The 16,356-nt window shown below is 43.9% G+C and overlaps 2 protein-coding genes across 5 annotated transcripts in view; both read left to right on the forward strand.

The window, feature by feature from the left end:
* zbtb2b (zinc finger and BTB domain containing 2b) overlaps positions 1–13,678 on the forward strand; it is a 34,602-nt gene extending 20,924 nt beyond the window's left edge. For 3 of the 4 annotated variants that reach the window (XM_086061108.1, XM_086061110.1, XM_086061111.1), the window contains 2 exons: positions 8,619–8,799; positions 10,062–13,678. In XM_086061108.1, the coding sequence (XP_085917234.1) occupies positions 8,627–8,799; positions 10,062–11,397 (1,509 nt within the window). In that variant the 5' untranslated portion in view covers positions 8,619–8,626 and the 3' untranslated portion in view covers positions 11,398–13,678. Of the gene's footprint in view, positions 1–2,381; positions 2,856–8,618; positions 8,800–10,061 lie in introns of those variants that run through there. The other variant, XM_086061109.1, reaches the window with a different exon arrangement.
* Positions 13,679–14,466: 788 nt separating this feature from the next.
* Positions 14,467–16,356, forward strand: part of prpf39 (PRP39 pre-mRNA processing factor 39 homolog (yeast)) — a 9,062-nt gene continuing 7,172 nt past the window's right edge. Inside the window, exons 1-3 of the mRNA XM_086061617.1 lie at positions 14,467–14,625; positions 15,292–15,663; positions 16,108–16,355. Coding sequence (XP_085917743.1) covers positions 14,613–14,625; positions 15,292–15,663; positions 16,108–16,355 — 633 coding nt within the window. The 5' untranslated portion in view covers positions 14,467–14,612. The remainder of the gene's footprint in view (positions 14,626–15,291; positions 15,664–16,107; position 16,356) is intronic.

Consider the following 16,356-nt stretch of genomic DNA (forward strand, 5'->3'; position numbering starts at 1 on the left):
GGGGAGTGACTCACCACTCCGGTTTCCAAAGGACGCGGAGTGGGGGGAGGGCGGCGGTTTAACGTGAAAGGTCCTGTTTAAACAGGTGTTCCGGCACATGCTTGTGGCGTTGACCCGGTTGCATCCGCGGCAAAGGAGGAGCTGCCACAGTTGCGTGCTGACGTCAGGCTAATTTCACACGTCTGTATGCTGATTTCTCGCAGTCTATGCTGTTGGTTTTATGGCAAGATTCAAAAATCAATTTAGTTGTGGGACAGTCATGTGTGACGCTCTCTTCAGAAGGAGAGAGGATGACTATAAGGTTTCAACAAGACAAGAGTCATCGGGTGTTAGCGCTTCAGGTACCTGCTGGGAGCCAACCAGCATGAGTAAACAAGCATTTTTTTGTCCTGTTGTCATTAACATATATAGTGCTGCTCCACCGGTGCATTTGTTTGTCAAAGATTTCATGCATTTCCCCTCTCGCTCGCAGGCCTCCAGTCACGGACACGATCAGATGTTGTTTGTTGATAGGACAAACAACAGGGCCCCGCTTCACAGGCCAGTCCCTCCCACCCATGTCTCCCTGTACACACGCCACGGCTTTTCCTGCCCGCCAAGCGGCTGCAGCCCATGAGCGTCCTGTGGACTCCCTGTCCTCAGGCTGAATGGCTCACTGTTTTACAAAAGAATAACGCCAATCACTGGCAGCCTCTGATGACAACACATGACTTCATTAAGTGATTGTAAAGCAGGGGCCATTTCAGTGTAAAGTTCTCTGGGGGCCATAATAAATTCAGGAGCAAATTTGCAATGATGGAACAAATGTCTTGCAGAATTTGTAGGTTGACGGTTTCTTTTTTTCGTAACAGTTCCTCTGAAGTTTTTTTTTTTTTTTGTAGAATTGCATGGAAAGCTGGATCAAATTGCTCTCGCTCACTGACTCCGTGATTGTGACTTGAAACGGAACAACGGCCAATTAGGAAATGACCTGAAGCTTGCGTTGTTTGCCAAACACAAATAGTGGAGCAACTGGTTATGTTGAGTGTTTGTATAATGGGCCTAACAAGTCATTCACCACAATAAAAATAACATGAGGGGTTTGTAACTGCAATGTACAGTGACAATCTATTCTTCTTCTTTGTATTTTATGGCATTCTGAATGCCCTTGGCACCATGCTGCCGCTCAAAGGTGTTATCAAGTAACACTTTAAAAAAAAAACGGCAAATAAGCACTGCAGTATACTGTATTTGTGTACTCGCAATACGCTAATGTATTGTGCATGTGTATGGATGCTCTCTAACAAGACACGGGCAATAAAGTTACACAATTATTTCCAAGCAATGTCAGTGTGTAACTAGTAAACAACTATTGTATAATTGCATTTTCTCAACGCTTTTGCAGTAAGACCAAAATATAGTTCATATTTATATAAAATAATTAACTGTAAGTGGTAAAAGTCATCAAATATAATAAGCTATACAGCAGTTTGTGGAAACTGAACAAAGGGTTGCTAAACAGTATGGAATGCACATATTGAGTGTGACTGTTGGCAATTCAATTACACAGATGCTATCAAGTATTCCCTCTATTTTCAATTAGGCACATAGGGATAGTTTTTAACCCTTCCATTCCTTGTTTTTACAATGAACTTATGACCGGCCATGGTTAGGAATTGAAACCATGCCGTCTTAATAAATGACAACAGCACATACTGCTACGCAAGCTTAGGTATTTTTTATTTTAAAAATGTTTAGGTCACCAATAGTAAAATTATGTAACATCAAGCAGGTACGAAAATGGTCTGGCAAACAGCCTTTGGATTCATTTGTTGAACAAATGACAGTTGGTGTTGTAATAATTACAATATAATAGTGATATAATTTACAGTCAGTCCTTACTATTTGCTGAGAATAAGGACCAAGACCCGAAAGAAGTTGAGAATTGGAGCCCAGCCCCAATATAATAGTTACTAAGATGTAGCAATAATAATAGCATGCTAATAGATGTTGAGGGCCCACTCTAATTTAGTCGGTTCTTGGAGGAACCAAATTTTTAATGTTGAAGGGCTCTTTACTGAAAAAAATTGGGGAAACAATGTTTTGATGTACAATGTAGCACAAAAGTAACTAAAAAAAGAAGAAGACTTTGTTTCATTGAATATATTTTTGACTTGTAGGCCAGGTTCAAGCGTTAGCAATTTAATTAATTCGGGTTCAATTGTATTCAAGGCAGTGTACGGTAAAGTGAAGTTTTAACAATAGCTTGCAAAATTAACCTATATTCATTTGTATTCAACCAAACTAGCAACATATAGCCGTTACTATCTGGTTAGTTACTATCACTGTGCGGTACCCCTTTAAGAAATTACACATATGATATTTAACTGATCATTAAAAACAAACAGTGGCACGTTGTCGTTCAATGAATGAGTCGCCGTGTGAGCTAGCAGCTAGCATGTAGCCGCCCCGGCTAAAGTCGCCGGCTCGTCTCCGCGGGGCTTTTTTTCTCTCTTTCTTTTGGCTCCAACGGCGGTTTAAAACAACAACAAAAAAGGACAGCGCTTGGTCTGGTGGCGTGTGTGTAGGAGGGGGGCGGGGGGGCATTAACGTTACCGCGACCGCCCCCTTGGCCAACGGATCCTTGCAACGGTTGCGTTTGGCTGGGCTTCTTCGCCACAGTCATGTGATTGTAACGTAAAACCCCCTAACCGGAAAACAACCGACGACCCTCTCCGCCGCCGAACGAGCAGCTTACAAAGCTGCTGGTAGCCCGGAGAGGACGGACGTGTCCCCGCCCGGTGACAAACAACCACAAAAACAAGCGGCGGTGGCGTCACGGCGACGGTAATTTAGACCGACGGGCAGCGGATAAGGTAAACGCTGGCGACACACTCGTTGACTTACTACCACCGTTATTTGTCTTTTTGTATTTCAGTATGTGTTCAGCATACGGAGAAGTTCGCGGTCGCTAGCAATCCCCATCCCCCTCGCGTCCGTCCGTGCGTGCGCGCGCCTCTGTACGTGGTTGTCTGCGTGCTAGCTGCGCGTGCACGCACGTCCGTTTCTCGCGCTAGCTTGTAGCAAACCGTGAGGCGGTGGCAGGCACGACGCGCTCCGGTTCTTGTCCCGTCCCGTTTTTCAGCCTGTCTAATCTGCCGTTTATCTTCTCATTCCAGTACCTTTCCGCTTCCTTAAAAAAACAAAACACACATTTACACCATCACCTGCTGCCTCACATCCGATGAATGAGTTTGCGGGGATAAGTTTAAAGTCGTACTACGGAAGTGAGCGCTCCACGTGTCTGCCTCCCAGCAGGGGCGGCGCTATGTCGCCTTGAAACTATTGTCTACTCTTATGCCAACTGGAGTCCAGTCTAAACCGACTTGTTTAAGGAATCGTGGATTTTAATTGAACCATCTGACAGGTGCAAAAAAAAAGAAGTATTTTCCACTTGAGGGATTACATCTTGGCAGCACATTAGACTAGCACTTAGCGTCCAAAGGTTTTCCTTGTGCTTTTGTAGGTTTTCTCTACTCTGGCTTCCTCCCACGTTCCGAAAGCACAAATGATGACGCTTAACTCTACATTGGTCATTAATTGGTGTAAATGTGAGTGTAAAAGGTTGTCTATATGTGCCCTGCGACTGGCTGGCGAACTCTCCAGGCTTCCTCTGACACACTCTAAATTGGATAAGTGCTATAGAAATGGAATGGATAGTTTAAATTATTACATGTGTATATAATAAAATACAATGTGTGCTGTCATTAGGCCTATATCTAAACTTAAAATGAAATAGAGCTGTGCCTTGAAATACGACTTGTAATTTGTTCCACGACCACACTTGTAACTCAAAACACTTGTACTCTATCTCAAATCATCTTTTACCATTGTAATAAATGGTAACACCATTGATTCATTCCAGCCTCCCCCTTAAAATTAAACAACAACAATTATTGAAAAACAGTACTCCATAATACTGGACATTATGAAAACACACAGTAGTTGCATAAGTACAACTTGTGGCGGCCGTGGCTCAGGGTGTCGTTCAGAAGGTCGGCTGTTCGATCCCCGCTCTCCCCCAAGTCTTGTGTCCTTGGGCAAGGCACTTCACACACATTGCCTCCAGTGCTACTCACACTGGTGTATGGAAGGTGCGAATGTTTGGTGGTGGTGGGAGGGGCCGTAGGCGCACTCTGGCAGCCACGCTACCGCCAGGCTGTCCCAGGACAGCTGTGGCTGCTTAAGTAGCTTACCGCCACCACAGTGTGAATGTGTGAGAGCACGAATAATGCAATCACAGTGTAGCGTCTTTGAGTATCTGATTAGAAAGAAAATCGCTGTATAAATCCAATGCATTATTATTATTATTATAAGTACAACAAAAAAATAAGCTACAGCCAAAAAAAAAATTTTAATACACAATGAATTGGGTAAAATGAATTTTTAATTTCCATCCCCTTATTCTAAAACAGGACATTAACTCAAATTGACAGTGCAATTTTTTTTTAAATGACTTTAGATTTACAAGAGCATGTTTATTTGTATTGTTTATTAGTCAGACATCAGTGTGTTTACATCACCAATTGGTGTATTTCGATGACACCAAGCTGACAATGACGGGGACTATCAGATCTGTCAGTGTGGTTGGTTACGCTACTCTATCTTTGGCAGTTATCCCATACATATTGGATATTTGTCCACATTTGAAATAGGCCTGATTCGATGTGTCCCCCCCACCCCCTATTTACGCAGCAATGACACATATCCCAGTTGCACCACTTGAAAGTATAAAATCGGAATGAAGTGACTTGAACCTTTGAAAATGGATCAGAGAAGTTCTAGGGACTGGTGCCACAAAATATATATTTCAAATCCAAACTAAAAATAACAAGCTTTTCCCTGCAAACGGATCCCTGTGGCGTCTATAACGCACTTTCCGAGCATTCTCTGCCATGCCTTTATACAGCCCTGAAAATATTCTGCCAGGATCTTCTGCAGCTCTGTCATCGGGTTCTTCTTGATATGTCGTCCACGTCTTGATGACCCCATCAATTTTTTTGGGGAAAGAAGGTATCACCCAGAGGCAGGTCATGTTTAATAGGGAGATTGCTCCAGCATGGCGATACTCTTCTCGGTCAGGGACTGTCGGATGTTCAAAGCTTTGCGAGCAGGCGCATTGTCATGGTGAAGCATCCACAACTCGTCCCGCCACAACTCTCGTCTCTTCTCGCGCACTAAGCAAAGCAAATGCCACAACAGGATATGGGTTCTTTTTAGGAATTCTGGTTTTACTTGGTCCACATCGAAAGGGCGAAATAAATAAACAAACTGTTAATATTTATCTCATAAAGGCTGCTGTTTAAACACAGACCTTAAAACGTTAAACTGTTCCCCACATTTCAACTTTGTTGCTACCCAAAACAAGCTCGCAAACCTGTAAACACAGTCTGACTTGGCTCGTTTGCCTTTTCACTGTTTCATAACATCAATTGTACACTATGATGTATTTTTATTCTAAAAATGCATTGAAGTAAAGGCTGCTCCAGACGACACCCGCACCCAGCAGACGCCTCCCACATTTGCAGTTGAGTAAATAAATGCCACTGGCGACTATTTGTGGAAATGCGGTGAATGTCGTCCTTCTGTTTTTAGCCAGCAAAACAGATTAGGTATTACATCAAAGCATTGCACTACTATAAATAAACAGATTCATCATTGAATCTGAGCTTTAAAAAAAATCAGGGAAATAATTTTATTCAATAATAGCACTGTCATTCTTTTTTTTTTTTTATTTATAATTGCAATGTGGCTAAATTTGTCGGTTCCTGTTGGTGGTGTCCAATGACAGGAAGTCGAGTCTGTCGGCCGAACAGACAAGGCATTTGTGAAGTCACTATAGTGCAGTGATTAATACCACTTTATCCTGACACTTTGCGTGACGAACAGCAATAGTCAAGATCTAATCTATGGTGAGAAACCGTAAATCTTTTCGATCCAACAGAAAAATGGCATACAAGTACGCAGGAAGTCTATTATTTTCATTAGGCGATCAACTATTTATGCATGGAGCAGATGGCTGTATGTTTGTATCTGTTTTCTTTGCCTTTTGCCACGGTAGTCCATGCCATGGATTTCCCCCCAAATTTTTCCTCTCCATATTTAAATCTTACCAAGTTTTCTCACAGCCTTTCATGACTGACTGGTAGTGGAAGACGGTGCTGAATACTGGAGGCTGAAATCGGCATTACGGTTTGGCCCGTGGTCGAGTGCCCCAGTCCTACCATTGACTGCCCTCAGGCAACTGGTAAACACTGCAGTCAAGCTCAAAACACTCAATATTTATGTTTATAGTGACAAGAGAGTCCCTTTTTAATATATTGTTTAGACCCCTTTCAGCAAACACTTCACCACAGTGGCAAGCAAAAAACAACATTTAACTGGGGAGGGGAGAGACCTGAGGGTAGCAGCATAGCACTCCGGGTGTGCGACCATCTGGTCGAGGCAGATGGCAAGATGGGCTGTTGTGTACAATAAGTCGCCGGTTTATAAGCTACGATTAACTAATGCCGTCTAATTCAACAGTAGAGTAAATAATCAATGGTGCTCAACTTTGTTTAGGCCGACTTCAAAAAACAACCGTAGTACGCATGCCATGCCAGTGGGGGGCAGTGGGTAAAGAAACAGTTTGAATGAATACCCTTTGTCGGTAAATGAGCTGGCATAATGGTACGAGTCAGGTGACATCTGCAGTCTGAAAAGTTGGATGAGTCTGTTAACGTTTGCCGGAACACATCCAACGTGGGAGGGCGTCATCCATCTCGCTCTGCCTTCCTGTATGGAGAAAGTGCCGGCCCGTTATCCTCCGCGCGGAGGTGGGGGGTGGTAGGTGGTTTAGAACCGGTTCTGCCTCAGGAATGTGGGCCGACGCCCGCTGCCCTGATCATGTGATGGCCCCAAGACGTCCCAGTCCTCCAGTGACCTCTGAGGGTCGACAGTAACTCGTCTCGATTGGCCAGCGGGATACATCGCGCTCTTACATGTCCCCTGAGATAGAACTTCACACGACCTCGAGCCTTAGTCGCAAAAACAGAGTTGAGCATGTGCAAAGTTCTTTGGACTGAGAGGCTTGCTATTGGTAAGTTGATTTCCTCTGAAGTTGGTGGTCTTCTTCCAGGCCAAGGCAAAGTGGTGACTTACGCAAATAACATGTGCGTACTTGCAGTTGTTCAAACTGATGAGCTTGGTATATTTATTCGTAGATTTTTACAGAGTTCCTTGGGCTTTCCCGTTGTTCTGACTCTCTCACCACCAATCACGGTAACCCCTCGTTCACTACATAGCCACGTACTATATGGTGGCCTAATATGTATTGCCCTCATTCTGTTTGACGATTCGGACAGCCAGCTCACTACTTTCTCCTCGTCGCATATCACGTGACCGCCGTAACTGTTACGACGCACAAATCTCCGACTATTTATTGTGAATGAATTTTTTTTTTTAAACTGTACTTTTGTTCCTTTGTTGTCGCTCGCGCCATGTTTTTTTTTCCATACTCGCAGCAATGCATTGTGGTCTATATCAACCCGTTTGAGTGAACATCAATGTTCACTACTTTTCAGAGTGCATTGCGGGCAATTTTGAGTGCCCTACATTTTCGCTCCTTGGACATTCGGACGCCACTACAAAATGGCGTGAACCCACAGTAGGTCACTATATAGGGAGTAGGGTGCGCATTCGGACACAGTCATGAAAGAAAGGGGCGGGGCGTCTGAGTACCGGAAGCTCAAAGATATGCACCGCGGCTAATTTACCAAAAATTATTATTTATGTTGTTTGTGTAAGTGGTTAATCCGCCATTATGTCAAAGATTTTAAACCCAAATGATATATTTAATGCGAAAATGTTGTTTACTTGCATTCCTGAAGCGAAAAATTTGCTTCAGTGGTTAAAAACCCATTAAGTAGATTCTAATTTAGCTGGTAAAAAAACGGCAAATGCAGTAAGAATTTTTTTTGTCCTGTTCAAAGTGATGAAAAGTCGAGTGCTCATTGAACTTGTAAGAGTCCCTTTTAAAGCACTTCATGATGCTGGCTGGTCTCCTGTCATCTTCATGACATGTCGTCGTCTAATAAATGTCATCATTTTTCAACTCCTAGGGACTGAATTTAGCTTTTTAACTTTTACTTATAACCCACTTGTCGTGTTCATTTCTCAAGAACAACATAATGTTCCTGAGTCAATTTGACCCAGGGCGCGTTGATTATCCAATAGTGTCTCAAAAATAAAACATCTGCAATATTGTTGTTTTGGGAAAAACACAACCATTTTTTTGTTTGTTTAACTTTGATCCGAGTCTGTTTGGCCCGCGACATAACAGAAAAGATTGTGTCTGAAGCATCCTTGTGTGACCGACCGCACTGATCATATGAGCCCACCGCTCAGGAAATAAAACACTCATAATGAGCTCACTGTCTTTGCGCAGCCCTCCCAACACTAATTATAGAAGGAGTTTGCTTCGCCGCTACGCTGCTGCGAAGCTTTCGAGCTTTGAAAAAGTCGTCATCTCCGTGCGGTCGCTTGTCGCCTCCGGTTTCGTCGCAGACAGGAAACTGAGTGGCGCTTGTGTGTGCGTGCAGGTTGAAGAATGGAGTTGGCCAACCACGGTCTTATCCTGCTGCAGCAGCTCAACGCTCAGAGAGAGTTTGGCTTCCTGTGCGACTGCACCGTGGCCATCGGGGATGTGTTCTTTAAGGCCCACAAGGCCGTGCTCGCCGCCTTCTCCAACTACTTTAGAATGCTCTTCATTCACCAGGACAGGTACAGGACACACCATAAACAGTCAGCATCAGTAAACAGTGTGGATTGCTGTGTGGCAAGAAAAAATAAAGACGCAATGAGATGAAAGTTACAAATATTTTTTTGGGGGGGGGGGGGTCAATATTACGAGAAAAAAGTGTCAAATTTGCGAGAGAGAAAACTCAGAAGCTTATGAGAAATACACATAGCGTACTACTCGGATGTTTGTGCAAATAAGGAGATAGTAATTAACTATATCATGTTAAGCATTCGCACTTGGGTACTGCCAGCGACACTGGGGATCAAGCATTTAAGTTAATTTGTTAAAATATATATTTACTTGTACATTTATGTTTAAGAATTCTTATTTACACATTCATACGTTTTGGTATTTTTTTTTTGTATAAGTCGCTAAGTCGATGTGTTGAATCTGCTGCTCTCCGTCATTCACTTGCATTTACCTAAAGTATGCTAGTTTCTGGTTGGTTAGTTTAAGTCAGCTGATAGGGGATCAGGAATTGTTGCCGTGTATGACGTGTAAAGATTAAATTAACTCATTCGCTCCCAGCCATTTTCACCGAATATTGTGTTATATTGCTTTAAAAACATGGCACCTACCAGGGAGAAATATTAGTCTCTTCTTTCATCAAGTACATTTGTATCTGTTTCTGTTTTGCAACAATTAGCATTAGAATATAGCTACATTTCATAATTATTAACAAATCAGTTTAAAACGTTGGGGAAAAGAGCTTGTTTGCAACATGGCCCTGGTTGATCTCTTACACTCTGCTGCCACCTGCTGGTCGTTTTTTTTTTTTTTTTTTTTTTTTTTTTATAACTACCATTGCTTTAAGCGACCTCTTCAGGTCAGAGGCAGCATCAAAGCCTTCTGTATCCTCTAGCATTAAAAAAAAAACCCATTAAAACGTCGTATAAATACATTTTTGGGACCATGGCAATATTTAAAATAGAAAGTTTTTATACGTTTTGGGAGTAAATGAGTTAAGAATAAATCCATCTCATCCTGCCTTTTCACTTTATAAAAAGGCCCCTTAACCACCAACAAATCCTCACATTAGACTATAGCTAGGCTAGGTGTATTTGTTATAAGTTTCTGATTTTTTCTCTCAAATTTTTAGTTTTTTTCTCGCACTTTATAAAGTGGCAAATTTGCGAGTTTTTTTTCTTTGAATATTACCCGCCCTATGATTTTTTTTTATTTTTTATGCGTGGCCCTAATAGGCCGTCGTAGAAAGTTGCTACATCTGATGTTGTTCTTTCAGTGACTGCGTGCGTCTGAAGGCGACGGACATCCAGCCGGACATCTTCAGCTACCTGCTCAACTTGATGTACACGGGCAAGCTGGCCCCCCAGCTCATAGACCCCACGCGTCTGGAGCAAGGCGTTCGCTTCCTGCACGCCTACCCTCTGCTGCAGGAGGCCAGCCAGTCGGTGTACGCGCACCCCGAGCAGAGCATCAACCTCTCCACCTCCCTCTACGGCATCCAGATCGCCGACCAGAAGGCGGCGCTGTCGGCCCACTTGCCGCTCTCCTCGCCCGTCGACATGGAGACGCTGGGATCGGAGGCCCAGTACCCATCCGCGGCGGCGGCCAATCCGGCCGCCTCCCCTCCGGAAGCGGAGGCGTCAACGAGCGGGGTCCAGCCTGCCGCAGAGGAGGCGGCGTCAGAGTCACCGAGCGTGGACGGCGGCTGCGCCAACGCCATTCGGCACGTGAAGCCCAGCATCATGAAGAGGAGCTCGTCCTTCCGGAAGCATTACTCCTGCCACCTGTGCCGGAGTCGCTTCAACCAGAGGAGCCTGCTAAGGGAGCACCTCCTGCAGCACGCCCACACGGCGGAGAACCAGAACGCCTTCTCGCTCGTAACGTTCGCCGAGCAGAGCGCGGCGGAGGCAGAGGGGCTCCTGAAGGCAAGCAGAGTCGCCGCCATGGAGATCATCAGCGACAGCGAGCAAACGCCCGCCCCTGGCAACAACTCGGACTCACCCCGCGCCGAAGTGTCGGCCTCCGGGTGGGGCGCGAGCGGCCCGAACGCCCAAGCGGACACGCCGCCCCCCTCGGACATCGCCGACATCGACAACCTGGAGAACGGCGACCTGGACCGCGAGCTGAAGCGGCGGAAATACGAGTGCTGCACGTGCGGCCGCAAGTTCATCCAGAAGAGCCACTGGCGCGAGCACATGTACATCCACACGGGCAAGCCATTCAAGTGCAGCGCCTGCGGCAAGAGCTTCTGCCGCGCCAACCAGGCCGCCCGCCACGTGTGCCTCAACCAGGGCGCCGACGCCTACACTCTGGTGGACCGCCAGAGCATGGAGCTGTGCGCGGCCGGCGATGACAGCAGCCAAATGGAGGCCATGTTCCTGGCCACGTCCAAGCCATACAAGTGTAACATTTGCGCCACCACCTTCTCCAGCCCCAACGAGGTCATCAAGCACCTGTGCTTCACGCAGGGCGGCCTGGCGGGGCTGCCGGGGGGCGCCGCCGCCGCCCTCATGCTCACGCACGACGAGCTCTCCAAAGACGACGGCTCGGATCTGTCCAACTCGGGAACGCCGCTCGAGGCCATCAAGGCGGAGGACGTCCCGGTGGAGTAGCCGCCAAAACTGCCAATTTGCTATTTTGTTCCTAAATTATAACTCATGACTAAGCTAAAAGATGTCAGTCAGGGTTTGTTTTAATTTTTATGTGCAAGGTCTTTTTTTCCCTTCTCTTTTGTGTTCCATTCACATCGACTTGAATCGAACGAGGGGAAATAACCGGCATTGCAGCTCATCTCTGCAGAAAGCCGTTTAAGCATTTTTCTTTGATAAACTACTAGTGCGTTGAATTGTTTGTGTACTAGTACGCTCGTTGTCCTTACTTGTAAGACAAATTCAGGGCACTAGTTGAACGACTGTCTTACTAGTGACACTTTCCCTTTGTCGTTACTGCACACTTATCGAACAACTACACATCACTAGCAAGTCAAAACTGTGCACTAGTGTACGTCTGGGTGCTACTAGTTAGACTAGTGAAGCACTAGATCAGGTCAACATGGTGTCCCCGTAATCTGTTTTAAAGATAGCTCACCCATGATGGGACATTGTGATTTTCTAGGAATATTGTAGACGCGATCATTTACTTAAGGAGATTTATAGAAATAATAATGCAATACAGCCAAGCTGTAGCTCTCATTTTCAGAAAGGATGGTGAACCGCTTCACCAGATGGTAACTAGTATAATTTTATTCCATCATTTGCGGTACTAGTAGCATGCTCATGCCAACTTAGTGCACAGTTATCCCCCTCTGCTAATATGTAATGTGCTGTAGTTGTTCTACTAGTGCGCAGAAATATCATTGGAAAAGACATTGTCATTTTACTAGTACATGGAAATGTCTTACTAGTGCGAGCAAAGAGCTTTCCCATACATGAACAATTCACTAATAGGACATCGAATAAACGCTTAAACGACGCGTCCCACCTCACTGGAGCTGCGGCGGCAACGTTCGCGTTCAAAGAGGAAGCGAGGGGCCCGTCTTGCAAGTCAGGCGGTTGCGAGGCCAATACTTCCAAGCTAATAATGCTTTGCTGCAGGGAGACGCATTATAAGTGCAACTAGTGTCCACAAAACACACGTCCGAGACAATCCGTGATCATGACGTCTTCCATTTTTTGTTTGTTTGGTGATCAGCAAAATTGGAGTGAAAACAATGTGCACCTTGTTCATCACGGCATCCGCCACTGCAAAGCACATTTTGTTTCCTTGACATTTAAAGTTTGAACAAAGAAGAAGTAAAAGTATAAATTAAAACTTGAATCCACCCCTTTTAAATCTTTCTAATTTTATACAAGAGTATATTGTGAAGAAAATGTAGCTTTCAGAGTAGAAATGCTTTTGATTTAGCTGATCCACGTGTATTGAGGATGGGAGAGACAAATAGTTTTAACTGTAGCTTGAAATCAATGATGAGCTTGTTATAATAGTAGTTACTGCCTGGTCAGATAGGTGTCGTTCCATCCATATATAAAATAGGAAACTGAAGCATTTCATTGAAAAGCATGTATGTCCAATGTTTTTGTTTCAATCGCAAAATTATTTTTTTGCTTTTTATCTGAATACAACAAACAGTTGTACACAGTTACGTCTTTTATTGAAAGAAATGACCAGATAGTAATATTTGCTAAAACAAAGTCATGTTTTTGTCAAAGTTTGGTGTTTTTAAACTTCTGATCCTATTTTAGTACAAAACATATCCGTGTCAATTTGTTTTAATCAAAACACAATTTTATTTACTTTGGGGTTTTGAGGCGCAGAATTTGGAGACACATGTACATGCTTTTCTCTTTAGTTATTGTTACACTAGCTAAAACCTATGTTTTCCTCATCTAGAATAAGATGGTTGGAATATTTGTTCTTCTGAAAAGGTGCAGCAAAGATAATGTGGTTGCATTGGTGCAGTTACCACAGTTTAGTAGCTAGATGGCGCTATTTATCTGCTGAAGTGCACCAACATGCACACGTCTGTTGCTCACAAGAACATTTCGAATCGAATATTTTTTTAAGTCGTTCACTGCTCAGTGAGTGTGTGCGTGCGTGCGTGTGTATACAAGATGTTTATATCTCAGGAAGATGACAGTTTGACACCGTCCTGTATGCGTGTATGTTTGTCCCATGTTATGGAGACATCGGGACGAGTCCATCCCATAATACTTGAGTAACACATGCTGATGTTCCCTCTCAAAGCTCGTCTGGCATCTACTGTGATCAATATGTGCTCTCAGGAATGTGACTTTTTTTTTCCTTTCCTCTATCAACAGCTTTGTTTTTTTGTGTGTGTGTGTGTTTTTTTTTAAGTGAAGAACAAACAATAAAACATGTCTTTTGTAACACTGACTTGTACAATATAAATTCTTCAGAGGACAACGATGTCCAAATTCAGGTTTGGGATGACTGCTGGTTCTGAAAGAAGCATTTCGTCAAACTAGAAAGTCCCTAAAGAGAGGAAGCTTGCGCTATCATCCTCTGTTGTCTGCTACAGAGTAGACAGGAATTAGTTTTGCCACGAGGCAGGTGAACAAGCAGTTGGTATGTGTGACGACGGCCCTTCACCAGGCAACAAGGTATCAGCGACATAAATAGGGTAATGATTTTTTTTTTATCAACAAAGTGTATTGTGAGAAGTGTCTTTTTTTTTTCCTGAGCTACATGAAATCCTTAAAATGACCGATTAATTACTGATTTTAACATCTTAATCAGCAAATTTGGTGCATTAGATTTAGTTTTAGGTGAAAAAAAAAATACGGGAAAATATAAAGAAAGATGCAATTGTGAATAGGCAGGCCTAAGCAGAAAAAAATATTCTACGTCTTAAAATGTCAAGTTTACAACACGAAATTCACGTTACAGCTCATATGGAGGCATTTCAGCTCAGGATTAGACACACTGCCTGCTCTTATTTTCGAACTTTTTCTTTTATTTCAAAGCAATTGCATAAATTCGTGGCCTGGCTAGAGTATTCGTGTACTGTAGGCGCGAGGTATGTCGTCACGTAAGAAATGCGTCGTTTTTGTTTGTTTTGTTTTCTTTTATAAGTCATTAACTTATTGTGTTTTATTGAGTTTATATTAGAAAATATTACAGTATGTGTCGAAAGTGTTAAGGGCGTACACTAGACGTTTCTAGACGAAGGCCTAGTCTACTGAGCATGCGCACTGGCCGTTTTTTCTTCTTCTCAGTTTAAAAAAAAGATGGTGGACGAACCACGCTACGCCGTCGTGGTTTAGATAAAGCGACAGAGAACGCCACTACAAGTTCGATAAAAGAGTACATGGAAGCTCCTGGTAAGATTCCGAACCGCCTTTTTACCCACATATAGTTAATCTGACGTATCAATACATAAAAAAAAGATTTGGCGAAAGCCGCTGAGTACGTCTATTTCCTGGAAAATGAGGCGGCAAATGGCTTATTTCAACACATTGTCAGTTCATAGACATAAGAAGGTCAACGACGATTTAAGTGTCCCGATAGCTATTCAAGTCAACATTGTTGGTTTTACTTGCGCAGCCGAAAATGTCGCGTGTTTGTTTTGACCTAAAACAACGTTAGGAAGGCCGCTTGCGTTCACGATAGCTGCGGCGGCGAGTCCAGGAAATAGACGAAGGCGTAGGCCCAACTTGAGGTTGAACTTAGCATGTTTATCTGCGGCGTTGTTTGCGCAACAAAGCAGTCACAAAACAAATTGATATAAGCTCTTATCGCGATCACAAAATATATGCCAGTTAAATTGGGTAAATGTATACGAGTTTAAGTTAGTTATGCCCCTGCTATCTACGTAGTGTCCCATGTGCAACTTTGTGATCAAATAGTACAACTAGCCTAAATAATATTATAGCAGCTTATAAATTATGCGCTGCGAGTAGGACATAGCAGGACCAGAGTAATGTTTGTTCTTGCAAGAGTTAGTTGGCACTTAGAAATTGCTAAACTGACTTATTTATTCCTTCCAGAAAAGCCTATTACTGGAATGCTGGAATCAGAGCCCCATGCCACAGCGAGTAATGGTGAAGCATACCCTGCTGCTCTAAACCAAACCGCCAGCTGGACCATGGAGCAAGCCGCCCCAGAACCTAGCATGGATTCTCTTTCTGGGGCAGGAGACCATCCCAACCCTCCATTGCCTCCTCCCCCACCTCCTCCTCCGGAGGTGGGCACTGTGGAGAAAGGTGTGGAACAGTTTCAGGCCGCTAACGCGCCACTTTATCCAGATGAGCAGCCGCCGCCACCACCGCCGCTTCCACCACAACCCCCGGAACAGCCGCCGGGACATAAAGCAGAGTCCATGGAGACTCAGCCATACACCCAAGGAACGACCATTCAAGGTAAAAAAAGTAGAGCTGGGCGATCTATGTAAAAAATAATAATAATAATAATCACGGTTGATTGATATTGACATCAGATCAATAAAAAAATTTGTATTAATTGAGTTCAAACCTAAGTATTTATTCAATTACCAAAAGTCAACACACTTGCTGAGCTAGTAACACGGTGCATTCAGGTTACGTTTACAACGTTGGGAACATGCCCACGCACACACAAGCCAAGCCGCCTATTGGCACATTAATCGTTTTTCTTTGATTATATTTTTTATGATCAAGTGTAGCCAACATCACGTTTAGATTAATATGAAGAAAAATTTTCATTCAAACAAATACATTGTTGTGTGTATAGTAGTAAATTATGCAACATTCCCTAACCTTTGAGCCAAGGCACAAATATTACATTAGAAGAAGCTGTAACATGGCCTCCTGTTGATTTTCCTACAGATGGTACAGAGGTGTCGCCAGCTGCTGATGACGGCATGGAGCTTGAGGACTCCACGAAAGATGCAGCTCAAGAAGTTACCGCTGCCCAGGAGGCCGCCGCGGCCCAGGAGGCCGCCGCTGCCCAAGAAGCCATTGCTCCTTCAGAGCCGGAGCTTCCCAGCGAGTTTGAAAAACTCTTGAAAGGATGTGAAGACAGTGCAGAGGACTTCAACGGCTGGGTCTACCTGCTGCAATATGTCGAGCAAGAGG

Source organism: Leptonotus elevatus, chromosome 18, assembly GCF_054856555.1.
Source record: "Leptonotus elevatus isolate MCC_2025b chromosome 18, RoL_Lele_1.0, whole genome shotgun sequence".
NCBI classification, from domain to species: domain Eukaryota; kingdom Metazoa; phylum Chordata; class Actinopteri; order Syngnathiformes; family Syngnathidae; genus Leptonotus; species Leptonotus elevatus.